Raw genomic sequence first — 27,293 nt, 5'->3', positions numbered from 1 at the left:
GAGGTTACATCATTATTATTCTCATTATTCCAGGAGAGGTGGTTTCGGGCGCAGTGTAAATGTGTTTTTATTCGTGTTATTCCAGGAGAGGTGGTTTCGGGCGCAGTGTAAATGTGTTTTTATTCGTGTTATTCCAGGAGAGGTGGTTTCGGGCGCAGTGTAAATGTGTTTTTATTCTCGTTATTCCAGGAGAGGTGGTTTCGGGCGCAGTGTAAATGTGTTTTTATTCTCGTTATTCCAGGAGAGGTGGTTTCGGGCGCGTTGTAAATGTGTTTTTATTCGTGTTATTCCAGGAGAGGTGGTTTCGGGCGCAGAATAAATGTGTTTTTATTCTCGTTATTCCAGGAGAGGTGGTTTCGGGCGCGTTGTAAATGTGTTTTTATTCGTGTTGTTCCAGGAGAGGTGGTTTCGGGCGCAGTGTAAATGTGTTTTTATTCGTGTTGTTCCAGGAGAGGTGGTTTCGGGCGCAGTGTAAATGTGTTTTTATTCGTGTTGTTCCAGGAGAGGTGGTTTCGGTGTGCAGTGAGAACCGCCTGCGCTGGGACCTGACCCCAGAGCAGATCGAACAGATGTCCGACGAGCTGATCTGTAAGACAAAGGAGGTCTACGACCGCGTGGGACTTCTGGAGCTGGACGCCGTGAGCTTCGAGAACACCCTGAAAGCCCTGGCTGACGTGGAGGTGGAGTACACCGGTGAGTACCCTGACACACCCTGACACACCCTGACACACCCTGACACACCCTGAAACACCCTGACACACCCTGACAAAATCGTCGGATAAAAAAAAATATATATAAAAAAAGAAGACTTACTGATACAAGGACTTAAGCTTCTAAAATAAATACTGCTGCTGTAATTAAAGAGAACATACTCTCAATAGTGGATAGACTGAATGATTAACTACCCCAAAAATGTAGTTTACATTTTACCACTACTATTAACTTAAAACAGAATTCTTAATATTGTAAGCATAATGATATTGTCGCATTGTGATATTTGGCCATAACTGAGGTGTCACAAGCTGTCATGATGTTGTGCAGCCTATATATTTCTGTTATTTGATTTGATATAGTGCTTAAATTAGTCCTTTAATGCAGACTGATACAAATAAGGCAACATAAACCCATAATAATTGAATAAGTGTGGAAAACATCATTGTTTTGTGATCAGTTTGACTGCTTAATGAACAGTAAAGACATCAGGATTAGGTCAAACCTGGCTGTTAGCCTGGTCCGGAGCAGGCTAAGTCCAAAGCATTAGTTTCCATGGTAACTAATGTAGCATCACTTTCATGAAACCAAATCAAGCCTCAACATATCCAGGTTAACTGGTTAAATTATTCTGGCAAGATTAACCAGTTTTTTTATGAAACCGGTTAATCGCTGATCCAGGATATATTAACCCTTGGCCTACAATTCACGGAAAAAAATTAATCGAAAAATCTAAACCTCCCGTTAACGGAAAAAACGGAATGACAATCAATATCAGTTATCGCGGGGTCAAAAGAGCAAAAATTAATATTTTTTCGCTAATATCACTAATGTTGGATGTAATTTACCAAAAAACGGCCGAAATCCGCGTGATCGTGCGCTATCGTGCACGCGCGCCGTCTCTATGTGCGTCGCTGTAAAAAATGTTATATTTTGCGATCTTTTGGGGTTGATTTGAGGTTAATTTGACTTAGTTATGAAAAATATAGCATTAGCTTAGCAATCCGGACCAGCCAAGCTATTGACTAGGGTCAAAATACTACAGGTTGTTGTTGATCGTTGAACCGGAAGTGACTTAGGAAGATCCGTCTATTTTAGCCAAAATCAGCATAATGATGCTTTCCCGCCATCTGGTGGCGAATCGAGAGAATACATTTGCAATGAATGAAAAAGAAAAAAACATCTCTTCAATCCACCAGATCTTTCTTGTATGTTAAAACGATGAATTAAAAATATGCCAATTTGTTACCCAAACAAAAAAATTGGGACTGGTACTCCAAGGGTTAAGCCAGGATAGCTGTTAAATCCCGGCTTAATCTCTAATCCAAGTTTCGTGGAACGGGCCCCTGGTTCTCTAACGATTCAGGTTGAGCGTTGAGACACCCAGGAGATATCAGACGTTTGCCCGGGAGCCAAACTTAGAAAAAGAAAACAACTTTTGGTGGGCCGGTAGAGGGTCATGTACTTTTTATTTGCATTGTAATCCCCATAGGGGGATTTTAGAATGCCTCATATAAGAACTGTCTTTAAAAAATAAACAAATAAACACTCATATGGATATGAAGAATCAACTGACGCTATTGTTCCTGCTTCTGAATTAGTTTAGCTAGAAACAGACTGTATCAAATATGAGTGACTGACTGTCGTAAACGATACAGAGACACCTCCCTGACAATATAACGACACAGAGACACCTCCCTGACAATATAACGATACAGAGACACCTCCCTGACCATATAACGATACAGAGACGCCTCCCTGACAATATAACGACACAGAGACACCTCCCTGACAATTATAACGATACAGAGACACCTCCCTGACAATATAACGATACAGAGACACCTCCCTGACAATATAACGACACAGAGACACCTCCCTGACAATATAACGATACAGAGTCACCTCCCTGACAATATAACGACACAGAGACACCTCCCTGACAATATAACGATACAGAGACACCTCCCTGACAATATAATGATAAAGAGACACCTCCCTGACAATATAACGATACAGAGACACCTCCCTGACAATATAACGATACAGAGTCACCTCCCTGACAATATAATGATACAGAGACACCTTCCTGACAATATAACGATACAGAGTCACCTCCCTGACAATATAATTGCGAACGCAGTGAGCCACTTACTATGACAGCAAGGGCTGAATGTCTGTGTGTGTGTCTGTGTGTCTGTCTGTCTGTCCCGCTGTTACACCACCCGCCCGCCACCAGAGGGCGCAGCTGTAGCACACACACACACACACAGGGCGCAGCTGTAGCACACACACACACACACACACACACACACACACACACACACACACACAACCACACACACACGAGCTGCGTTCGCTTCCCGCGTTTGCGCGTCTTACTTGTGATACAGAGATACCTCTAGTCTATAGAGGGGCGGGTAGCCTGGCCCAGACAGCGTGCTTTCTGGTCTAGAGGGGCGGGTAGCCTGGCCCAGACAGCGTGCTTTCTGGTCTAGAGGGGCGGGTAGCCTGGCCCAGACAGCGTGCTTTCTGGTCTAGAGGGGCGGGTAGCCTGGCCCAGACAGCATCAGTGCATCAGTGCCCATACCCGAGGCGTTGTTGGCAAAAAGGTTTTTCTGTGTGGAGTTTGCATGTTCTCCCCGTGTCCCCTAGAGTAGGTACCCTCACATGTTCTCCCCGTGTCCCCTAGGGTAGGTACCCTCACATGTTCTCCCTGTGTCCCCTAGGGTAGGTACCCTCACATGTTCTCCCCGTGTCCCCTAGGGTAGGTACCCTCACATGTTCTCCCCGTGTCCCCTAGGGCAGGTACCCTCACATGTTCTCCCCGTGTCCCCTAGGGTAGGTACCCTCACATGTTCTCCCCGTGTCCCCTAGGGTAGGTACCCTCACATGTTCTCCCCGTGTCCCCTAGGGTAGGTACCCTCACATGTTCTCCCCGTGTCCCCTAGGGTAGGTACCCTCACATGTTCTCCCCGTGTCCCCTAGGGTAGGTACCCTCACATGTTCTCCCCGTGTCCCCTAGGGTAGGTACCCTCACATGTTCTCCCCGTGTCCCCTAGGGTAGGTACCCTCACATGTTCTCCCCGTGTCCCCTAGGGTAGGTACCCTCACAAAAAAACATGCAGTAATCCTGGTCTCTAAACTGCCTCCCCCTGGCCAGCCGGGGCGCCTGCTGGAGGGGAATGGAACTGGTCGGAATAACGTGTTCCTTCCACGCGCTACGTCCGGCCGGGGAAACTCCCCTCTGTCAGGTGTAAAGAAGCAACTTGGACTCCTCATTCATAGAAGGAAGCATGAGGTTCAGTCCGCTGCCCCCCCACCCCCCCAGGTTGTCAGAGGAAGTGTACTAGCGCCCAGGATTACATTAGATAATTGACACTGGGTGAAAAAAAATGGGTTGCAAAATTGTGGGTTAACCCATTTTGGGGCGGGAACCCCTTTTGTTGTCAGCATTATGTTATGCTTTAGCTATAGAGCACCGAAGTCTGACGTCACTTTCAGTAGAGGGCGTCAGTCCCCAGGTTCATGTATTTGTTTAGTTGCATTGAAATCCCCATTGAGGCGATTTTAGATCGCCTCATATAACAACTGTGTTTGAAAAATAAACATGTCACCCCGGCCGCTTCACTCATATGGATATGAAGAATCAACTGACTGAGAGAAAACGCTAATGTTACTGCTGTTGAATTAGTTAGATTTTCGCTAGAAGCAGACTATCATATATGAGTGACTGACTGTTGCAAACGATACAGAGACACCTTCCCGACAATAACGCCGAGACAGCTTGTTTATTTTTGGACCACAATGCTTATAGTAGACGATATTAAGATCACCCCATGTTATTCTCCATAGAGACATTACTTCCGCGAACCAGGGGAATCGTCGGGATGAGAGTTACGTCAGGACTTCGGTGCTCTATTGAAAAATAGCAGATCTACAAGCTCATAGCGCGCCACCAAGTGGCGCGCTATGAGCTTGTAGGTCTGCTATTTTTGAAAAATCGAAGAACGACTGACATAGAAACATAGCTTTTTCAGAAAACTGATCAGAACGGGATAAAATGTGTTTGGGCGACGGATGGGATGGGATGGGATGGGATCACCTCTCGTATAAATGAGGTGTTTTTCTGTACGTCTGTGAACGGCAACAATGTATCCATGGGTGGAACGCCTGAGTTGGCAGGAATCGGCCGTGTGTGTGTGTGTGTGTGTGTGTGTGTGTGTGTGGGGGGACGGACGGACGGTGGAAGGTGGACGGCGGGGGAGCTTCTCTCTCATCAGCATTTCACTCAATGACAACAATGAGCTTTTTGTTACCACTTCTGTTTGCTGTGTGTGTGTGTGTGACTGTGTGTGTGTGTGTGTGTGTCACAGGCTATGTGTGTGTTGGGGGGGGGGGGGTGCAGTGGGGTGGGGGTGCAGCAGTGAATTTAATTGAACAAATACTTATTGATTATAATGAATCTATGATCCACAATTTGATTTTATTATTATTTTATAATCTATCCCTATTTTGAGTGTCTGTCCGTCCATGATCCATCCATCCGTCCATCTTCAAGCGCTTATCCGTGGTCGGGTGGCGGGGGCAACGGCTCTAACCAGAGAGCTCCAGACTCTTCCCCTCTCCTCTCTAACCAGAGAGCTCCAGACTCTAACCAGAGAGCTCCAGACTCTTCCCCTCTCCTCTAACCAGAGAGCTCCAGACTCTTCCCCTCTCCTCTAACCAGAGAGCTCCAGACTCTTCCCCTCTCCTCCTCTAACCAGAGAGCTCCAGACTCCAGAGCAACATCAGAGAACTAACGTTCTCTCTGGGGGTGTTCCCGGCAGATAAAAACCCTCCACCTGGTCTAGGGATGTCGGCAACGGTTAATTAACGGTTGTTTTTTAAAAACCTTTAAATAACAGGAATAAAAATGATTTACTTTTGTTCTACTCACTCTCATCTTTATGGAAACATATTTTGTTTTTAGATATTTTATTGGAATCAGAATTTATTCAGCATTTTGTTGTACTTGTGCCTAAAATCGTCATATGGTGTGACATGACAATAATTGTTTATAAAATGAAAATGGAGTACACCTTTCTTAAGTTGCTCACTTTATCAAAGTCCTTTATCATAACTAAACTGTGATCCACTATAATTTTGTGAAAATGTATTAAATCTGTATATTATTTCCGTAATCAACACTCAATGTGAGGCCCATGTTATCGGTCTTTCAATATATTTTGTATTTATTGTGACAAAACTTTCTCTAAAATTACACAAATATTTGTGACTCTTCCTTAGACTATTTGCTATGTAATCCATGAACATTAATGGTTTCATCATTAATAAAGGTATGATTTTTTTCACTATTTGGAACGTCACACCAAATTATTTAGTGTCACACCGTATGATCATATCTTCATTTGTCAAAGCAAACTGTGTTTTAAGCTACTTATTAGTGAGTACTGAACTTTACAGATTGATTTAACAATTACTCAGGAAAAACAGCAACAGGAAAATTGCTTTAACATTGAATAACATGGCAATGACTGAATAAAACTAAATTAAACACAATTTAGTGTGGATAGTTGCAGATTTTAGGTGAAAATGTTTAAAACAAATGTTTAAATGGACAAAAGAAGCATGGGACTTTGTTATTTATTGTTATATCTGTAGGAAAATACAGTTTGTATCATATGGTGTGACAAAAAAGTCATATGGCGTGACAGGAAAACAGTCACACCATTATGATAAAGTGTCACACCATATTACGTTTTCTGCACTTAACATAACATTGAGGCTACTAGCTACACATTAGCATGCTAACAACATGCTAGCTATAACAAAGCAACATAGATTTACATGTAATTATGACCAAAATATCTAATACCTTTAGCTTTTTTAATGAAAAAGGTGTCACACCCACAGACACTTGGAAGAGTCGCATTGGTCAGCGTTCCAACAAGATCGTATTTCATGAAAATGTTAAAATGATAATTCACCACAGACACCTGTCATGCTATTGTAATGCAAGTGCTGAACAGCCTTACTGAAGAAGTACCTCTCTATCCCAATGGGTGTCCAAACAATTGCCCGTTGAAATGTCCCAAAATGGTGTCACACAATATGATTTTGGTTTGGGGGACAAAATCTTTTTGATCAGAAATGATTGAAAACATTATGCTTGGACTTTGAAAAGATTAGGCTCACAAATAGACATCTATATTATATTTATGGAATTTTTAAAATAATTTTTGCTTTTTTTTCCTTAGTTTTATTTAAGTTCCTACTTTGATAAACAAGGCCGGGACAGTCGCACCATATGATTTTTGCTGTGTTTGGTTGAAAATTCTGAAGAAATGAGGAATTACATTTTTTAATCTTGAGTATGTTATGTAATGCATTACATTCACCCATTCACACACACATTCACACACCTTTACATAGATTGTGCATTACATTCACCCATTCACACACCTTTACATAGATTGTGCATTACGTTCACCCATTCACACACACACATTCACACACCTTTACATAGATTGTGCATTACATTCACACACCTATGGGTGGCGTTCAGTGTCTTGCTCAAGGACACTTCGACACTAACTCTGGGGGAGCCCACAGGGATCGAACCGGGAACCATGCGGTTACCATCCGGCCACTCTACCGCTGAACCACTGCCATCCCGTTATTAGTTGTTACATGATAATATGATAATGTATTTATTGTGTGACTCTCTCTGTCTCTCTCCCATAGTCCAGAGGAACATGCTAGACTTCCCCCAGTAAGGAGGTTAATGTCTCTCTCTCTCTGTCTCTCTCCCATAGTCCAGAGGAACATGCTGGACTTCCCGCAGCATGTGTCGTCCAATAAGGACGTCCGTACAGCCTCCACCGACGCCGATAAGAAGCTGTCGGAGTTCGACGTGGAGATGAGCATGAGAGAGGACGTCTACCAGAGGATCGTAGCCCTGGAGGTACAGCCCTCTGTGTGTGCGTGCGTGCGGAACACGTGCGAGTAGGAACACTTCATGACCATATATAGAGTAGGAACACTTCATGACCATATATAGAGTAGGAACACTTTATGACCATATATAATAATAATAATAATATTGTATATATTGTCCAGTCTGACTCTCTACTCGGAGGCTAAGCACTACATGTTTATATTTCAGTCTAAGGTGCAGTCAGCCTGTAATGTATATTTTATATATTTCAGTCTAAGGTGAAGTCAGACTCTCTCCTCGGAGGCTAAGCGCTACATGTTTATATTTCAGTCCAAGGTGAAGTCAGTCAGCCTGTAATGTATATTTAATATATTTCAGTCTAAGGTGCAGTCAGCCTGTAATGTATATTTAATATATTTCAGTCTAAGGTGCAGTCAGTCAGCCTGTAATGTATATTTAATATATTTCAGTCTAAGGTGCAGTCAGTCAGCCTGTGATGTATATTTAATATATTTCAGTCTAAGGTGCAGTCAGCCTGTAATGTATATTTAATATATGTCAGTCTAAGGTGCAGTCAGCCTGTAATGTATATTTAATATATTTCAGTCTACGGTGCAGTCAGCCTGTAATGTATATTTTATATATTTCAGTCCAAGGTGAAGTCAGACTCTCTCTCCTCGGAGGCTAAGCGCTACATGGACAGGCTGGTCAAACTGGGACGAAGGAACGGCCTGCACCTCCACAAGGACAAGCAAGACGTAAGATACCCTAATACCCCTAAACCCTAAGTCCTATACCCTAACCCAGGGTTCCCCAATTAATTTTAAGGGCCATATTTTGACTAGCGTACCAGGCTGGGGGCCGAGTCTGCACGCGCGAGGTCGAGGTCTTGCCCTGGAAATTCATTTTCAGGGCAAGACACCATTTGAAAAGGATGCCCAGTTTTACATGCATAGGCTACTGACCTTTAATGCCATTTATATCTGGGACCCTTAAAAAAAAAAAACATTTTTTATTTTTATTTTAATTCTTTCATGGGCCACAAGGGGGCGCTCTGTGGGCCGCCTATTGGGGAACCCTGCCCTAACCCCTCTATACCCTAATACCCTAAATCCTATACCCTATCTATCTATCTATCTATCTATCTATCTCTCTGTGTTCAGTCTAACGGTGTAATCTTCTCTGTCAGGAGATCAAGACCATCAAGAAGAAGCTGAGCAACCTGTGCATCGACTTCAACAAACACCTGAACGAAGACACCACCAGCCTGAGCTTCACTAGGGAACAGCTGGGTGAGTCAATACAGTCAGCTTCACTAGAGAACAGCTGGGTGAGTCAATACAGTCAGCTTCACTAGAGAACAGCTGGGTGAGTCAATACAGTCAGCTTCACTAGAGAACAGCTGGGTGAGTCAATACAGTCAGCTTCACTAGAGAACAGCTGGGTGAGTCAATACAGCTTCACTGGAGAACAGCTGGGTGAGTCAATACAGCTTCACTAGGGAACAGCTGGGTGAGTCAATACAGCTTCACTAGAGAACAGCTGGGTGAGTCAATACAGCTTCACTAGGGAACAGCTGGGTGAGTCAATACAGCTTCACTAGGGAACAGCTGGGTGAGTCAATACAGCTTCACTAGAGAACAGCTGGGTGAGTCAATACAGCTTCACTAGAGAACAGCTGGGTGAGTCAATACAGTTTCACTAGGGAACAGCTGGGTGAGTCAATACAGTCAGCTTCACTAGAGAACAGCTGGGTGAGTCAATACAGCTTCACTAGGGAACAGCTGGGTGAGTCAATACAGTCAGCTTCACTAGAGAACAGCTGGGTGAGTCAATACAGTCAGCTTCACTAGGGAACAGCTGGGTGAGTCAATACAGCTTCACTAGAGAACAGCTGGGTGAGTCAATACAGCTTCACTAGGGAACAGCTGGGTGAGTCAATACAGCTTCACTAGGGAACAGCTGGGTGAGTCAATACAGCTTCACTAGAGAACAGCTGGGTGAGTCAATACAGCGTCACTAGAGAACAGCTGGGTGAGTCAATACAGCTTCACTGGAGAACAGCTGGGTTAGAGAACAGCTGGGCGAGTCAATACAGCTTCACTAGAGAACAGCTGGTGAGTTAATACAGCTTCACTAGAGAACAGCTGGGTGAGTTAACCCATTCTGACCTGAGATCAGATTCTAAAAATGTTCTTCTACATCCTGACAGTTTTCGCAAAAAGCTATGTTTACATGTCAGTCGTTCTTCGATTTTTCAAAAATAGCAGACCTACAAGCTCGTAGTGCGCCACTCGGTGGCGCGCTATGGGCTTGTAGATCAGCTATTTTTCAATAGCTAAAGCATAGCGTAATGCTAACACCAAAAGGGGTTCCCGCCCAGAATGGGTTAAAGAGTTGAGTGACGTCATGATGACATCACATCACCAGTCCATGTCATTTTCCTATAAATGAAAGTTCTCATTAAACAAACATTCATTCAGCGACTCGTACAAACAGAGCGGAGCTCATTTCAATTACTGGTAGGTTGGAGCTGCTGCTGTGAAATGTTTCACTGGACGATACATCTGGAAGACGGTTGAGCCCAAGGGGAAAGGACCGTCTCAGATGTATAGTATGTCCTGTTGCATGGTGGGAGATCGTATCTTCCTCTTTGGAGGAGACAACACACCTGGTGACCTGTATGTCTTAGACTTCAGTCCTAGCCTCAAGACATTATGTAAGCTAGCAGTTATTCAGTGCGGTCTGGAGCAGTCTGGACTCCCACACAACGTCGGGTGGGAACTGGCAGCCATGACGAGCAAGACGAAGAGTAAGATGCAGATGATGGTTTTATGAAGAGAAGATGAAGAACCTTAAAAAAGACAGAAAAAAACAGTCTGTATGTTTTGGGCGTAGAGCTCCTCTGCTGTAGGTCACTGGTTCTCAACCTGTTCTGGCCACGACCCTTTGAACTGGGGACCCCCCAAAATAATATTTGAATCTGGGACCCCCTCAATATAATATTTGAACTGGGGACCCCCTCAAAAATAATCATATTTGAACTGTGGACCCCCCCAAAAAAATATCATATTTGAACTGTGGACCCCCCCCCCCCCCCAAAAAAAATAAATAAATATCATATTTGAACTGTGGACCCCCCCCCCCAAAAAATATATCATATTTGAACTGTGGACCCCCCCCAAAAAAAATAAAATAAATCATATTTGAACTGTGGACCCCCCCCCCAAAAAAACAAACATATTTGAACTGTGGACCCCCCCCAAAAAAACAAACATATTTGAACTGGGGACCCCCCCCCCCCCAAAAAAAAAAAATTGAACTGGGGACCCCCCCCCCCCCCAAAAAAAAAAAAATATATATATTTGAACTGGGGGGACCCCCAAAAAAAATCATATTTGAACTGGGGACCCCCCCCCAATTTTTTTTATCATATTTGAACTGGGGACCCCCCCCCAAAAAAATAATCATATTTGAACTGGGGACCCCCCCCCCCCCCCCAAAAAAAAAGAGCTCCTCTGCTGTAGGTCACTGGTTCTCAACCTGTTCTGGCCACGACCCTTTGAACTGGGGACCCCCCCAAATAATATTTGAATCTGGGACCCCCTCAATATAATATTTGAACTGGGGACCCCCTCAAAAATAATCATATTTGAACTGTGGACCCCCCCAAAAAAATATCATATTTGAACTGTGGACCCCCCCCCCCCCCAAAAAAATAAATAAATATCATATTTGAACTGTGGACCCCCCCCCCCAAAAAATATATCATATTTGAACTGTGGACACCCCCCAAAAAAATAAAATAAATCATATTTGAACTGTGGACCCCCCCCCAAAAAAACAAACATATTTGAACTGTGGACCCCCCCCAAAAAAACAAACATATTTGAACTGGGGACCCTCCCCCCCCAAAAAAAAAATTGAACTGGGGACCCCCCCCCCCCAAAAAAAAAATATATATATATATTTGAACTGGGGACCCCCCCAAAAAAAATCATATTTGAACTGGGGACCCCCCCCAAAAAAGTTTTATCATATTTGAACTGGGGACCCCCCCCCAAAAAAATAATCATATTTGAACTGGGGACCCCCCCCCCCCCCAAAAAAAAACATATTTGAACTGGGGACCCCCCCAAAAAAATCATATTTGAACTGGGGACCCCCCCAAAAAAATCATATTTGGACTGGGGACCCCCCCAAAAAAATCATATATGAACTGGGGACCCCCCCCCCAAAACCCCGGTCGCAATGACTAACCATTCGGGAAGCAGAAAGGCAAGTCGACCAATGTGACCCCTAGACCCCTATTCACAGAGGTCATTCAAATGTTGACATATTATTGTTTATAGCAGCTTATTATTGTTTATAGAAGCTCGTAGCGTGCCACCGAGTGGCGCGCTACAAGCTTGTATATCTGCTATTTATCTTTTTATCGAAGAACGACCGACATAGAAACATTAATTTGTAAACGTGGTGGTTTGTGTTCCCAGGGGGTCTTCCGGAGGACTTCCTGAGCTCTCTGGAGGCGGACGGAGACAGCCTGAAGATCACCCTGAAGTATCCTCACTACTTCCCCACCATGAAGAAATGCTACGTCCCTGAGACCCGCAGGACCCTGGAGCAGGCCTTCAACTCCCGCTGTAGAGAGGTGAGTCCCCTGGTGGAGCAGGCCCCCTGGTGGAGCAGGCCCCCTGGTGGAGCAGGCCTCCTGGTGGAGCAGGCCCCCTGGTGGAGCAGGCCTTCAACTCCAGCTGTAGAGAGGTGAGTCCCCTGGTGGAGCAGGCCCCCTGGTTTAGCAGACCTTCAACTCCCGCTGTAGAGAGGTGAGTCCCCTGGTGGAGCAGGCCCCCTGGTGGAGCAGGCCTTCAACTCCAGATGTAGAGAGGTGAGTCCCCTGGTGGAGCAGGCCTTCAACTCCTGCTGTAGAGAGGTGAGTCCCCTGGTGGAGCAGGCCTTCAACTTCCGGTGTAGAGAGGTGAGTCCCCTGGTGGAGCAGGCCTCCTGGTGGAGAAGGCCTCCTGGTAGAGCAGGCCTTCAACTCTAGGTGTAGAGAGGTGAGTCCCCTGGTGGAGCAGGCCCCCTGGTGGAGCAGGCCTTCAACTCCCGCTGTAGAGAGGTGAGTCCCCTGGTGGAGCAGGCCTTCAACTCCCGCTGTAGAGAGGTGAGTCCCCTGGTGGAGCAGGCCCCCTGGTGGAGCAGGCCTTCAACTCCAGCTGTAGAGAGGTGAGTCCCCTGGTGGAGCAGGCCTTCAACTCCCGCTGTAGAGAGGTGAGTCCCCTGGTGGGGCAGGCCTTCAACTTCCGGTGTAGAGAGGTGAGTCCCCTGGTGGAGCAGGCCTCCTGGTGGAGAAGGCCTCCTGGTAGAGCAGGCCTTCAACTCTAGGTGTAGAGAGGTGAGTCCCCTGGTGGAGCAGGCCCCCTGGTGGAGCAGGCCTTCAACTCCCGCTGTAGAGAGGTGTGAGAGAGATGATTTGGATTATTTGGCTAGACACGGAACGTGTCATTTCTCGACCGTTTCGGACGCGGGGCGGCTCGCCGGAACCGGGCCGGCACCCTGGCCGCGTTCCGGGGACCCCCCGGGGACCCCCATACGGAGTTGCACCACTTACTTCACACGGGTGTGATTGTTGAATACAGAAAGCGATCATATCGACATTGATTATCGGCCGTACCAACAATTAATTATATCAGATATCGGCCAAAATGTCTCTTCGGTGCACCCCTATATCTCCTGGTTCCTCTGTCTCCTATATCTCCTGGTTCCTCTGTGTCTCCTATATCTCCTGGTTCCTGTGTCTCCTATATCTCCTGGTTCACCCCTATATCTCCCCCTATATCTCCCCCTATATCTCCTGGTTCCTCTGTCTCCTATATCTCCTGGTTCCTCTGTCTCCTCTCCAGGAGAACTCCTGCATCCTGAAGGAGCTGGTGGAGCTCCGACATCAGAAGAGCTCTCTGCTGGGTTTCACCACGCACGCTGACTTCGTCCTGGAGATGAACATGGCCAAGTCTGGGAAGAAGGTCTCCTTGTTCCTGGGTAGGTGAACATGGCCAAGTCTGGGAAGAAGGTCTCCTTGTTCCTGGGTAGGTGAACATGGCCAAATGGTGCGCTGTGACTGGCCAGTCGCTGTGATTGGCAGCCTACACCTAAACCTAACCCTAACCTTAACCTCAGTAAAACTATACATAAACCTAACCTCAGTAAAACTATACCTAAACAAACCTAACCTCAGTAAAACTATACATAAACCTAACCTCAGTAAAACTATACATAAACCTAACCTCAGTAAAACTATACATAAACCTAACCTCAGTAAACTACCTAAACCTAACCTCAGTAAAACTATACCTAAACCTAACCTCAGTAAAACTATACCTAAACCTAACCTCAGTAAACTATACCTAAACCTAACCTCAGTAAACTATACATAAACCTAACCTCAGTAAAACTATACATAAACCTAACCTCAGTAAAACTATACCTAAACCTAACCTCAGTAAAACTATACCTAAACCTAACCTCAGTAAACTATACCTAAACCTAACCTCAGTAAAACTATACCTAAACCTAACCTCAGTAAACTATACCTAAACCTAACCTCAGTAAAACTATACCTAAACCTAACCTCAGTAAACTATACCTAAACCTAACCTCAGTAAACGATACCTAAACCTAACCTCAGTAAAACTAACGCAGTGGCTGGGGGGCGTTTCCAAGAACCCGAATCCGAGGAAGATACCATATTAGCCATCATCAGTGCCCATACCCGAGGTGGGGTTGGCGAAAGGGTCTTTCAGCCTGATGGAGGGGAAAGGAACCGGTTGGAATAATGTGTTCCTTCCACGCGCTACGTCCAAACAGGTAAACTCCCCCCCCCCCCCCCCCCCTGTCGGATGTAAAGGAGCGACTTGGACTCCTCATGCATGAAGGAAGCATCAGTTCAAGTCTGTTGCTCTCCCCAGGTTGGCGGAGGGTGTGTAGAGCCCAGGATCACATTAGATAATTGACACAGGGGTGAAAAATGGGTTACAAAATCGTGGGATAAAAAATGATCTGTCTGGGAACGTCTCCTTGTTCCTCGGTACAGTGACTTGACAAATTATTTTAAATTTTTTGTCATCCCAGGATATTTGTAACCCAGTGTCAGTTGTCAATGTAATCCTGGGCGCTCCTAGTGCTGCACCATTCGTTTTTTCCACGAAAATATGTATTGTCTTTAGTCTGTATTTGCTGAACATTACTACATTAATTATATATAAATATGTATTGTCTTTAGTCTGTAGTTGCTGAACATTACTACATTCATTATATATAAACATGTATTGTCTTTAGTCTGTTGTTGCTGGGGGGGGGGGGGGGGGGGCTGCGGTAGAGGGAGGGAGAGAGATAGAGATAGACAGAAATAGACAGGTGGGCTCCGTGGAGGGGTCTGGTCCACATCTGGTCGAGGTCGAGCTCTGTGAGGCCGGGTCCAGGTCACACTTCTGGTGGGCTCCATGAAGAGGCCTGATCCACGGTCACACTCGGCAGTCAGTTGGGGGTTAATATTAGAGGTCCACAGAACTGCGACGGGGAGGACGAAAAGAGACTCCGGGGAGAGATTCCCCGGATGTTGGATTAGTGGCAGGCCTTACTGGAGCCTATATAGTGTATATTACAAGTACTGCTGGGAGACAGACCCACACAACAATGTACGACTATGGTATTGTCAGAACAACATTACTACATTAATTATATATACATACGTGGAAATGGATTTTCTCTCTCTCTCCTCAGAGGAGCTGGCTCGTAAGCTGAAGCCTCTGGGCGAGGAGGAGAGGAGCGTTCTCCTCCAGCTGAAGGAGAAGGAGTGTCAGAAGAGAAGTCTGGCCTTCACTGGAGAGCTGCACGCCTGGGACACCAGATACTACATGACCCAGGTGAGCTAACACGCTAATAACACGCTAATAACATACCTGGGACACCAGATACTACATGACCCAGGTGAGCTAACACGCTAATAACACGCTAATAACATACCTGGGACACCAGATACTACATGACCCAGGTGAGCTAACACGCTAATAACATGCTAATAACATACCTGGGACACCAGATACTACATGACCCAGGTGAGCTAACACGCTAATAACATACCTGGGACACCAGATACTACATGACCCAGGTGAGCTAACACGCTAATAACACGCTAATAACATACCTGGGACACCAGATACTACATGACCCAGGTGAGCTAACACGCTAATAACACGCTAATACCATACCTGGGACACCAGATACTACATGACCCAGGTGAGATAGCACGCTAATAACACGCTAATAACATACCTGGGACATGAGATACTACATGACCCAGGTACCATAACACGCTAATAACATGCTAATAACATGCTACTGCGACATGCTATACTGCATGGCCCAGGTGAGAACACGATAATAACATGCTAATAACATACCTGGGGCATGAGATACTATATGACACTGGTACCATAACACGCTAATAACATGCTAATAACATGCTACTGGGACACCAGATAATACATCACCCAGGTGAGAACACGCTAATAACATGCTAATAACATGCTACTGGGACATGAGATACTGCATGACCCAGGTACCATAACATGCTAATAACATGTTATAAAACGCTACTATATGACCAGGTGAGATAGCACGCTTCTGCTCTCTGTGTGAACGGAGTATTTAGAATCCTAATATCACACATACACATCACAGACACATTAACATGGTCACTCAACGAGTACATCCTCAAGAAGGCGCAGCAGCGACTGTACTTTCTGAAGTACAAAAGGACTAGTGAACTTTTATCGCTGTATAATTGAAACTGGCTGTATCACAGTGTGGTACGGTAACATGACCGCTCAGGACTTCAACAGGTTGCATAGGACCGTTAAAACAGCAGCTAAAATCATCAGCAGCACAGTATTACCCAGTCTCCATAACATCTACACCACTCGCTGTATGAAAAAAGCCCACAACATCATGGAAGACACCGGCCACCCCGCAAATACCCTGTTCAAACCACTCCCTTCCAAAAAACGCTACCAGAGCATCAAATCTCGTACCACCACCCGTCTCAGTAACAGTTTCTACCCCCAGGCAGTCAGGCTGCTGAACAGCTGACCTTGAACTGTATTGCACTTTTGTCACTTCACTTTTTTCTGTTTTTTTGTCTTTTTCTTGCACTATAGATGTTTGTTTATGTCCTGTGTATGTAAGACTGAGAGTGCTCTGAGCAAAATAAATTTCATTGTATTTATACTCTGTATCTATACACATGACAAATAAACCTGAGACACTGTTATTAAAGGGGTGTATTCTCTGTTCTGTCCACTAGGTGGAGGAGACTCAGTATGCCGTGGACCAGAACCAGTTGAAGGAGTATTTCCCCATGGAGGTGGTGACCAAGGGTCTCCTGGACATCTATCAGGTCTGTAGCGCCACCTAGTGGTCATCTGTCAGGTCTGTAGCGCCACCTAGTGGTCATCTATCAGGTCTGTAGCTCTCTAGTGCAGGGGTTCCCAAACTTTTTTGGACCAGGTACCCCTTTTGGGGTAGATATTTTTCCAGGTACCCCCTCATCCTCGCAACACAGATAACAATATATTTACAACCACAAGCAGTGTTTCCTGCAGGAAAAAGCTTTGGCATGGTGCTGGGCGCAGGCCGCAGGGGGGCCTTCTTGCGTCGAACATTTTGATGAATTAATTAATTTGATTCAATAATTAATGAATAAGATTAATAAATTAAGATTAATTTGTATTATTGCTCTTGTATTGCTATTGGAGACACTGGGGGGACACTGGGCAGGCACTGGGGAGGCACTGGGGAGGCACTGGGGAGGCACTGGGGAGACACTGGGGAGGCACTCGGGAGGCACTCAGGGGGACACTGGGGAGGCACTGGGGAGGCACTGGGGAAGCACTCAGGGGGACACTGGGGAGGCACTCAGGGAGACACTGGGGAGGCACTCAGGGAGACACTGGGGAGGCACTCAGGGAGACACTGGGGAGGCACTCAGGGAGACACTGGGGAGGCACTCAGGGGACACTGGGGAGGCACTGGGAAGGCACTGAGGGGACACTGGGGAGGCACTGGGGAGGCACTGGGGAGACACTGGGGAGCATGGGGAGGCACTCAGGGGGACACTGGGGAGGCACTGGGGAGGCACTGAGGGGACACTGGGGAGGCACTGGGGAGGCACTGAGGGGACACTGGGGAAGCACTGGGGAGACACTGGGGAGCATGGGGAGGCACTCAGGGGGACACTGGGGAGGCACTGGGGAGGCACTCAGGGGGGCACTGGGGAGGCACTCGGCTGGGCACTGGGGAGGCACTCAGGGGGGCACTGGGGAGGCACTCGGCTGGGCACTGGGGAGGCACTCAGGGGGGCACTGGGGAGGCACTCGGCTGGGCACTGGGGAGGCACTCAGGGGGACACTGGGAAGGCACTGAGGGGACACTGGGGAGGCACTGGGAAGGCACTGAGGGGACACTGGGGAGGCACTGGGGGGACACTGGGGAGACACTGGGCAGGCACTCAGGGGGACACTGGGGAGGCACTCGGGAGGCACTTGGGAGGCACTCAGGGGGACACTGAGGAGGCACTGGGGAGGCACTGGGGGGAAACGGGGAGGCACTCAGGGGGACACTGGGGAGGCACTGGGGAAGCACTGAGGGGACACTGGGGAGGCACTGGGAAGGCACTGGGGAGGCGCTGGGGAGAAACTGCAGCCACTGGGGAGACATTGGGGAGGCACTGGGGAGACACTGGGGAGGCACTCAGGGGGACACTAAGCAGACACTGGGGAGGCACCATGGCGGACACTGGGGAGGCACTGGGCAGACACTGCAGGGCAGACACTGGGGTGGCACTTGGGGAGGCACTGGGGAGGTACTGGACATTTCATATCACACACACACCATGATTCACTAGCCCCTCAAAAAAAAAAAAAAAAAAAAAAAAAACTTTTTTTTTTTTTTTTTTTTTTGAGGGGGCTTGGGGTACCCCCTGGCTATGCGTCGCGTACCCCTAGGGGTCCGCGGACCCCACTTTGGGAACCGCTGCTCTAGTGGTCATCTGTCATTCTGTAGCTCTCTAGTGGTCATCTATCAGGTCTGTAGCGTTCTCTAGTGGTCATCTGTCAGGTCTGTAGGCTCTCTAGTGGTCATCTGTCAGGTCTGTAGGACTGACTACCTATAATAAGACACCAGGTTTGTGTTTCTAGCTCATCTGGTTCAGACGTATTGGAGCCAAAACTATTTGCTGGGTGCTAATATTGTGGCGGCCATATTGGATTTCATGGAAACTTGCAATACAAAAATTGTTTTTGTATTCATGGCATTGATCAACCTGTGAACATCTCTCTGTTTAAAGTTATTCAACCCCCGTCTATCTATAAATGCAAGTCTCTGTCTGTCTGTGTGTAATCCCCCCCCCCCCTTTGCCCCCTGGGTAGAAACATAGGTCTTTGGTCAAAACAGTGATCTGTTATTAATACTAGTCCTTACCTTACCCGTTCTGAATATATGAACCGCAAACGATGTTCAGCAAACGATGTTCAGTGTGGGTAATATATTTAATAATTATATATATGAACAGCAAACGATGTTCAGTGTGGGTAATATATCTAATACAGCAAACGATGTTCAGTGTGGGTAATATATCTAATAATTATATATATGAACAGCAAACGATGTTCAGTGAGGGTAATATATCTAATAATTATATATATGAACAGCAAACGATGTTCAGTGTGGGTAATATATTTAATAATTATATATATGAACAGCAAACGATGTTCAGTGTGGGTAATATATTTAATAATTATATATATGAACAGCAAACGATGTTCAGTGTGGGTAATATATATAATAATTATATATATGAACAGCAAACGATGTTCAGTGTGGGTAATATATCTAATAATTATATATATATGAACAGCAAACGATGTTCAGTGTGGGTAATATATCTAATAATTATATATATGAACAGCAAACGATGTTCAGTGTGGGTAATATATTTAATAATATATGAACAGCAAACGATGTTCAGTGTGGGTAATATATTTAATAATATGAACAGCAAACGATGTTCAGTGTGGGTAATATATTTAATAATATATGAACAGCAAACGATGTTCAGTGTGGGTAATATATTTAATAATATATGAACAGCAAACGATGTTCAGTGTGGGTAATCTATCTCATAATTTAGCGACCGTTCGCCCGCTGTCTATTGCGAGCAAAATAGACGGCGTGCGAAACAACTCAAGTTACCTGGAAAAGTGTGTCCCAGTATTAATCTGTGCCCGTCCCAACATGCTTCTAAGGATGTACTCGGACGGACGGACGGACTGACTGACAGACAGCGACCGAGCAAAATAGACAGTGGGCGAGCGATCGCTAAATTATTAGATAGATATCATTTGATTTTAGTATTGATAATCTCTAATTTGTCACGATACATTTATCTATTTTAAATTAATTAAATGTTTATATATTTATTCAGGAGCTGCTGAATAAATGTATTCTAAATTAATTAAACATTTCTCTACTATTCAGATAGATCGAATAAATGTATTCTAAATAAATTAAATGTTTCTCTACTATTCAGATAGAATAAATGTATTCTAAATGAATTAAACGTTTCTCTACTATTCAGATAGATAGAATAAATGTATTCTAAATTAATTAAATGTTTCTCTACTATTCAGATAGATCGAATAAATGTATTCTAAATTAATTAAATGTTTCTATACTATTCAGATAGAATAAATATTCTAAATGAATTAAACGTTTCTCTACTATTCAGATAGATAGAATAAATGTATTCTAAATGAATTAAACATTTCTCTACTATTCTACGATAGATAGAATGAATCGGAATGTATTTTAAATGAATTAAAGATTTCTCTATTCAGATAGATAGAATAAATGTATTCTAAATTAATTAAATGTATTTTAAATTAATTAAATGTTTCTCTACTATGCATATAGATATAATAAACATATTCTAAATGAATGAAATGTTTTTCTCCATATCTCTCCAGGAGCTGCTGGGTCTGTCCTTCAGCCTGGTGGATGGCGCCCCCGTGTGGCATCCTGACGTCACTCTCTACTCCGTCACTGACAGAGCCTCTGGAGTGTGTGTGGGCCAGTTCTACTTGGACCTTTTCCCCAGGTGTGTGTGTCTGCGTGTGTGCGCGCGTGCGTGCGTGCATGTTCCCCAGTTGTGTGTGTGGCATACGACCATGCTGCGTGCTTGGGTCAGCACAGGGGGGCAGTCAGACAGATATTTAGTGAAGCCACTAAGGAAATCGGGACTTCCTGAAAGTTCCTGTTGTGGCGCTGTCTGTCATTGGGCCCAAAAACCCCATAGCCCCATAGAGGCCCATGTATTTGGGCCCAACTTCACCTAGACTGTATTACCTTAATAAACATGGTCATGAATACTTTCTGCTTCCAGTCACCAGTTCATCTACGTCCATATCAGACCCAGAGAATGCTTTGTCCATATTTATTTACAGTCTATGGGTCAGCAGCCAGCTCAGGCTGTCTGCTGTGTCATTATATTCAGGGATCAATCCCGAAGGGGAGAAGACATAATAATAGTGACATTATATTTATTATTGTTGTGTTGCAGGGAGGGTAAGTACGGCCACGCAGCGTGCTTCGGCCTGCAGCCAGGCTGCCTCCAGTGACTTTATTATTATTATTATTATTATTATTATTATTATTATATGTGACTAAATTTGACTGAGGGACTGCCATTGGATTTTTTTTAATTTTCGTTTTTTCATGTCATGTGAAAGCAGGGAATCATAGCTTCAAATTGACATATTGGTTGTTCAGTTTTTTCCCACCAGTTTTGGAGATATGGCTTATAGAGTAATTTCTTGCAGAAAACAACGAGTTGAGAAAACAGGCTTGAAAGGTTCATATTTACATGTCTTCTGTGGTCTCTAACATTACACCTAGCTACATGTTTAAGCATTTATTTCATATTTACATGCCTTCTGTGGTCTCTAACATTACACCTAGCTACATGTTTAAGCATTTATTTCATATTTACATGTCTTCTGTGGTCTCTAACATTACACCTAGCTACATGTTTAAGCATTTATTTCATATTTACATGTCTTCTGTGGTCTCTAACATTACACCTATAGCTACATGTTTAAGCATTTATTTCACATTTACATGTCTTCTGTGGACTCTAACATTACACCTAGCTACATGTTTAAGCATTTATTTCATATTTACATGTCTTCTGTGGTCTCTAACATTACACCTAGCTACATGTTTAAGCATTTATTTCATATTTACATGTCTTCTGTGGTCTCTAACATTATTACACCTAGCTACATGTTTAAGCATTTATTTCATATTTACATGTCTTCTGTGGTCTCTAACATTACACCTAGCTACATGTTTAAGCATTTATTTCATATTTACATGTCTTCTGTGGTCTCTAACATTACACCTATAGCTACATGTTTAAGCATTTATTTCATATTTACATTTCTTCTGTGGTCTCTAACATTACACCTAGCTACATGTTTAAGCATTTATTTCATATTTACATGTCTTCTGTGGTCTCTAACATTACACCTAGCTACATGTTTAAGCATTCATTTCATATTTACATGTCGATTTCAGCTCTGACACTTATTTCAGACATGCTCTAGTATGTGAAGAGTCTGCCTGTGCAATTAACAAAAAAAAAACTTTTCTCTTCTGGTGAAAAGCTGTAATTTGCGCGATGGCAGGCTCTCATTCAAATCTGGTCACATGTGTATTATTCTATGTATTGTTGTGTTCCAGAGAGGGTAAGTACGGCCATGCGGCGTGCTTCGGCCTGCAGCCAGGCTGCCTGCAGTGTGACGGAGGCAGACAGATGAGCGTAGCGGCCATGGTGGCCAACTTCAGCAAGCCGACGGCCGACGCCCCGTCTCTGCTACAGCACGACGAGGTGGAGACCTACTTCCACGAGTTTGGACACGTCATGCACCAGCTGTGTGCCCAGGTACGTAAATATATAAAATATATGATATACACGTCATGCACCAGCTGTGTGCCCAGGTACGTAAATATATAAAATATATATGCCCAGGTACGTAAATATATAAAATATATTATATACGCGTCATGCACCAGCTGTGTGCCCAGGTACGTAAATATATAAAATATATTATATACACGTCATGCACCAGCTGTGTGCCCAGGTAGCTAAATATATAAAATATGTATGCCCAGGTACGTAAATATATAAAATATGTATGCCCAGGTACGTAAATTCATAAAATATATATGCCCAGGTACGTAATTATATACACCAGCTGTGTGCCCACGTATGTAAATATATAAAATATATATGCCCAGGTACGTAAATATATAAAATATATGCACCAGCTGTGTGCCCAGGTATGTAAATATATAATATATATATGCCCAGGTACGTAAATATATAAAATATATGCACCAGCTGTGTGCCCAGGTATGTAAATATATAAAATATATGCACCAGCTGTGTGCCCAGGTACGTAAATATATAAAATATATGCACCAGCTGTGTGCCCAGGTATGTAAATATATAAAATATATGCACCAGCTGTGTGCCCAGGTATGTAAATATATAAAATATATGCACCAGCTGTGTGCCCAGGTACGTAAATATATAAAATATATTATATACACGTCATGCACCAGCTGTGTGCTCAGGTAGCTAAATATATATCTACATATATATATATATTAAAAAAAAATATGTATACATATTCTATATATGTATATATTGTATTCTAGGCGGACTGTACCATGTTCAGTGGTCTTTAGGGGTGTTTTGCTGTGTGTACACTAGGTGGACTGTACCATGTTCAGTGGTTCATAGGGGTGTTTCTATGTGTGTCCACTAGGTGGACTGTACCATGTTCAGTGGTTCATAGGGGTGTTTCTATGTGTGTCCACTAGGTGGACTGTACCATGTTCAGTGGTTCATAGGGGTGTTTCTCTGTGTCCACTAGGTGGACTGTACCATGTTCAGTGGTTCATAGGGGTGTTTCTCTGTGTGTCCACTAGGTGGACTGTACCATGTTCAGTGGTTCATAGGGGTGTTTCTATGTGTGTCCGGTCCCGCTAGGCGGACTACGCCATGTTCAGTGGGACTCACGTGGAGCGGGACTTTGTGGAAGCTCCGTCTCAGATGCTGGAGAACTGGGTGTGGGAGAAAGAACCTCTACAGAGGATGTCCAAACACTACAAGACCGGAGCGCCCATCCCCGACCACCTGCTGGACAAGCTCATCAAGTCCCGCCTGGCCAACACCGGTACTACATCATTACACACACACACACACACACACACACACACACCACCTACTGGCCAACACCGGTACTACATCATTACACACACCACCTACTGGCCAACACTGGTATTGCACTGTCACACACACACACTGACTCCGTCAGAAGCAGTTAATGTGTTAAGAATCTGTATTACATATCTCTGCTGTGTTAATGAAATCTCTGTGTCTGTGTGTCTCTGTGTCTCTCTCTGTGTCTATGTGTGTCTCTGTGTCTCTCTCTGTGTGTCTCTCTCTGTGTCTCTCTGTGTCTCTGTGTCTCTGTGTGTCTCTGTGTCTCTGTGTGTCTGTGTGTCTCTGTGTCTCTGTGTGTCTGTGTCTCTCTCTGTGTCTCTCTGTGTGTCTCTGTGTCTCTGTGTGTCTCTGTGTGTCTCTCTGTGTCTCTCTGTGTCTCTGTGTGTCTCTGTGTGTCTCTGTGTGTCTCAGGGATGTTCAACCTCCGTCAGATCGTGCTAGCCAAGGTGGACCAGGCTCTTCACACCCAGACAGGTTTAGACGCGGCCGAGGAGTACGCTCGCCTCAGCAAGGAGATCCTGGGGGTCGCTGCTACTACTGGTACGCGCGCACGCACCCACCCACGCACACTGATGACAGTCAAAAATCTACATCGACACATTGTGAGCTTGTAGATTGGCAATTTGAACTATTATAAATGTTTTTTTTTCTTCAAAATAGCAAAACATGGCAAATAATTCCTTTCTTCATACTTTTGGATAGTATGCACCATTTATCTTGTTAACTAGCTGCAGGTTAGGCAGAATGACTCACAGACTGGAAGTGTGCCTGTCTGCACCACGCAGCAGCTGCAATTAATCCAGCAACGACCAATTTACCTTCCCGTTTCTTTGCCCTATAGTATCACCGGGCTTCAGTTTTTCCCCGCGTTCACGCTGGTTTGGTTTCTCCATTTCACTGTAACGTCTGTTCTACGTAGGGACCAACATGTCTTCACTGTAACGTCTGTTCTCCGTAGGGACCAACATGTATGTTCTCTGTATGTTCTCCGTAGGGACCAACATGCCGGCGACCTTCGGCCACCTGGCAGGAGGTTACGATGCTCAGTACTACGGCTACCTGTGGAGCGAGGTGTTCTCCATGGACATGTTCTACGCTCGCTTCAAACAGGAAGGCATCATGAACCCCAAGGTGCGCACACACACACACACACACACACACACACACACACGCATGCTCATGGGTCAGTAGGACATTCGTTGAGCCTGCTAAGACTCCACCAGTTATCAAATGATTCCCTAGGCTATTGCTAAATTACAGAAACCACAGCGTGGGCGGAAGTGACCCGTTTCCTAGGATGATTTTGTAGATTTAGCTGGCACTGGCGCCACCTTCTGGCCTGGAAGGCTGGGCAGTATTGTGTTAACTGCATGATGTAATGATCTTATTTGCATATCGACCATTTTTTGTTTCTCTCCCCATGCCATGCCCCCTTGACCCCTTGACCCCTGACCTCCAGGTGGGCCTGGCCTACAGGAAGTGCATCCTGTCCCCCGGCGGCTCATTGGACGCCTACGAGATGCTGAAGAACTTCCTGGGTCGCGACCCCAAACAGGAAGCCTTCCTCCTGAGCAAAGGACTAACGGTGGAGCTGGACGCCGCCGCCCCCTGTCCCTGCTGACCAATCACACGGCAGCAGGGTTCCAGGGTGTGACATCACGCTCCCAGCGACCCACCACCCCTTTAAACCACGCCCACAAAATGGCAGCCGTCAGCCAGACTGACGGACGGACGAGAGGAATTTTCTAGAAAAAATAATAATAACGGTTAACCTGATTATTATAATTAATTAATTATGCATCTGGAATGAATAACTGCATTAAAAAAAGATTTTCCAAGTTTTAAACTTGAAAATGGTGTGTGGTGATTTATTTATTTGTGATTGCAGCCGTAGGGCCCGTACACACACACCAGACACATGTTCTGTGTTCCGTCTTTGTTTTAAGTTGACTGCCACCTGGTGGACGCAAGAGCCGATGCTAGACGGCCGACCCGGAACTACTTCGTTTTAGCGTGTTGCACGACGGATACACGTCTGGCTTGGGCGGCCATCTTAGATGCTAAATGATTAGCGTCAATGCTAGCGAGCTGAAATGAAGCCATCCTTGCTCTAGAAAGTGCCAATGTTCCAATCGGGATCACCGGAAAATCAGCAAAGACCTCCGAACATCGCACGTTTTATCAAAACCATGGAGAGCTCCGTAGATTTAGAGTTTCAACGGCAGCGCGGATGGGCGAACCCGTCTAGGATCACTGAAGGAAAGAAAGGCCAAGCAAAAACAAATATATCATTATTATTATAATCAGCGATCCGGTTTGATATCAATAATAAAGCTTATCTGACGTAACGTTCCGTCACGAGCAGTTAATGTGTTAAAACTCTTTAAGTGCCGAGACAGATTCTACAAAATGTCTTCCAAATCCTGACAGTTTTCCGAAAGACCTGTTTCTATGTCAGTGGTGTTCAGACTTCGTCACGTCGAGGACCACCGGAATTATATGTAAATCGTTAAATGTGAAGTTCCAGGGACCCCCCAGAAGCATGTATATAACAATGTTGTTCCAGGGACCCCCCAGAAGCATGTATATAACACAATATGTTGTTCCAGGGACCCCCCAGAAGCATGTATATATCACAATATGTTGTTCCAGGGACCCCCCAGCAGCATGTATATAACACAATATGTTGTTCCAGGGACCCCCCAGCAGCATGTATATAACACAATATGTTGTTCCAGGGACCCCCCAGAAGCATGTATATAACACAATATGTTGTTCCAGGGACCCCCCAGAAGCATGTATATATCACAATATGTTGTTCCAGGGACCCCCCAGCAGCATGTATATAACACAATATGTTGTTCCAGGGACCCCCCAGCAGCATGTATATAACACAATATGTTGTTCCAGGGACCCCCAGCAGCATGTATATAACACAATATGTTGTTCCAGGGACCCCCAGCAGCATGTATATAACACAATATGTTGTTCCAGGGACCCCCAGCAGCATGTATATCACAATATGTTGTTCCAGGGACCCCCCAGCAGTGCATTATCACAGTAAAATAAATGCACGTTGTTACTGTTACACTGCCTGTAATGATGAAAGCTGCTCTCTTGGGAGTGTGTGTGTGTGAGTGAGTGAGTGAAACAGCTCCAGGGGAAGACATGCAGAGAAAACAATCTCTCAGGTACGATCTGTATAATTATTATTACGACAGTCATTCTACTCACATT

General features: G+C 45.0%; 1 protein-coding gene across 2 annotated transcripts in view; it reads left to right on the top strand.

The window, feature by feature from the left end:
- thop1 (thimet oligopeptidase 1) overlaps positions 1-25,902 on the top strand; it is a 417,271-nt gene extending 391,369 nt beyond the window's left edge. For both annotated transcript variants that reach the window (XM_083767523.1, XM_083767522.1), the window contains 14 exons: positions 502-693; positions 7,530-7,678; positions 8,302-8,409; positions 8,841-8,943; positions 12,145-12,302; positions 13,555-13,690; positions 15,431-15,573; positions 17,013-17,105; positions 20,731-20,861; positions 22,505-22,706; positions 23,820-24,006; positions 24,468-24,596; positions 25,051-25,187; positions 25,516-25,902. In XM_083767523.1, coding sequence (XP_083623649.1) covers positions 502-693; positions 7,530-7,678; positions 8,302-8,409; positions 8,841-8,943; positions 12,145-12,302; positions 13,555-13,690; positions 15,431-15,573; positions 17,013-17,105; positions 20,731-20,861; positions 22,505-22,706; positions 23,820-24,006; positions 24,468-24,596; positions 25,051-25,187; positions 25,516-25,677 — 2,030 coding nt within the window. In that variant the 3' untranslated portion in view covers positions 25,678-25,902. The remainder of the gene's footprint in view (positions 1-501; positions 694-7,529; positions 7,679-8,301; positions 8,410-8,840; positions 8,944-12,144; positions 12,303-13,554; positions 13,691-15,430; positions 15,574-17,012; positions 17,106-20,730; positions 20,862-22,504; positions 22,707-23,819; positions 24,007-24,467; positions 24,597-25,050; positions 25,188-25,515) is intronic.
- The last annotated feature ends 1,391 nt before the right edge of the window (positions 25,903-27,293 follow it).

This window comes from Protomyctophum parallelum, assembly GCF_964188405.1.
Source record: "Protomyctophum parallelum genome assembly, chromosome: 6".
Lineage (NCBI taxonomy): Eukaryota > Metazoa > Chordata > Actinopteri > Myctophiformes > Myctophidae > Protomyctophum > Protomyctophum parallelum.
Note: the sequence above shows the minus strand (reverse complement) of the source record. Positions and strands in the feature narration are given on the sequence as shown.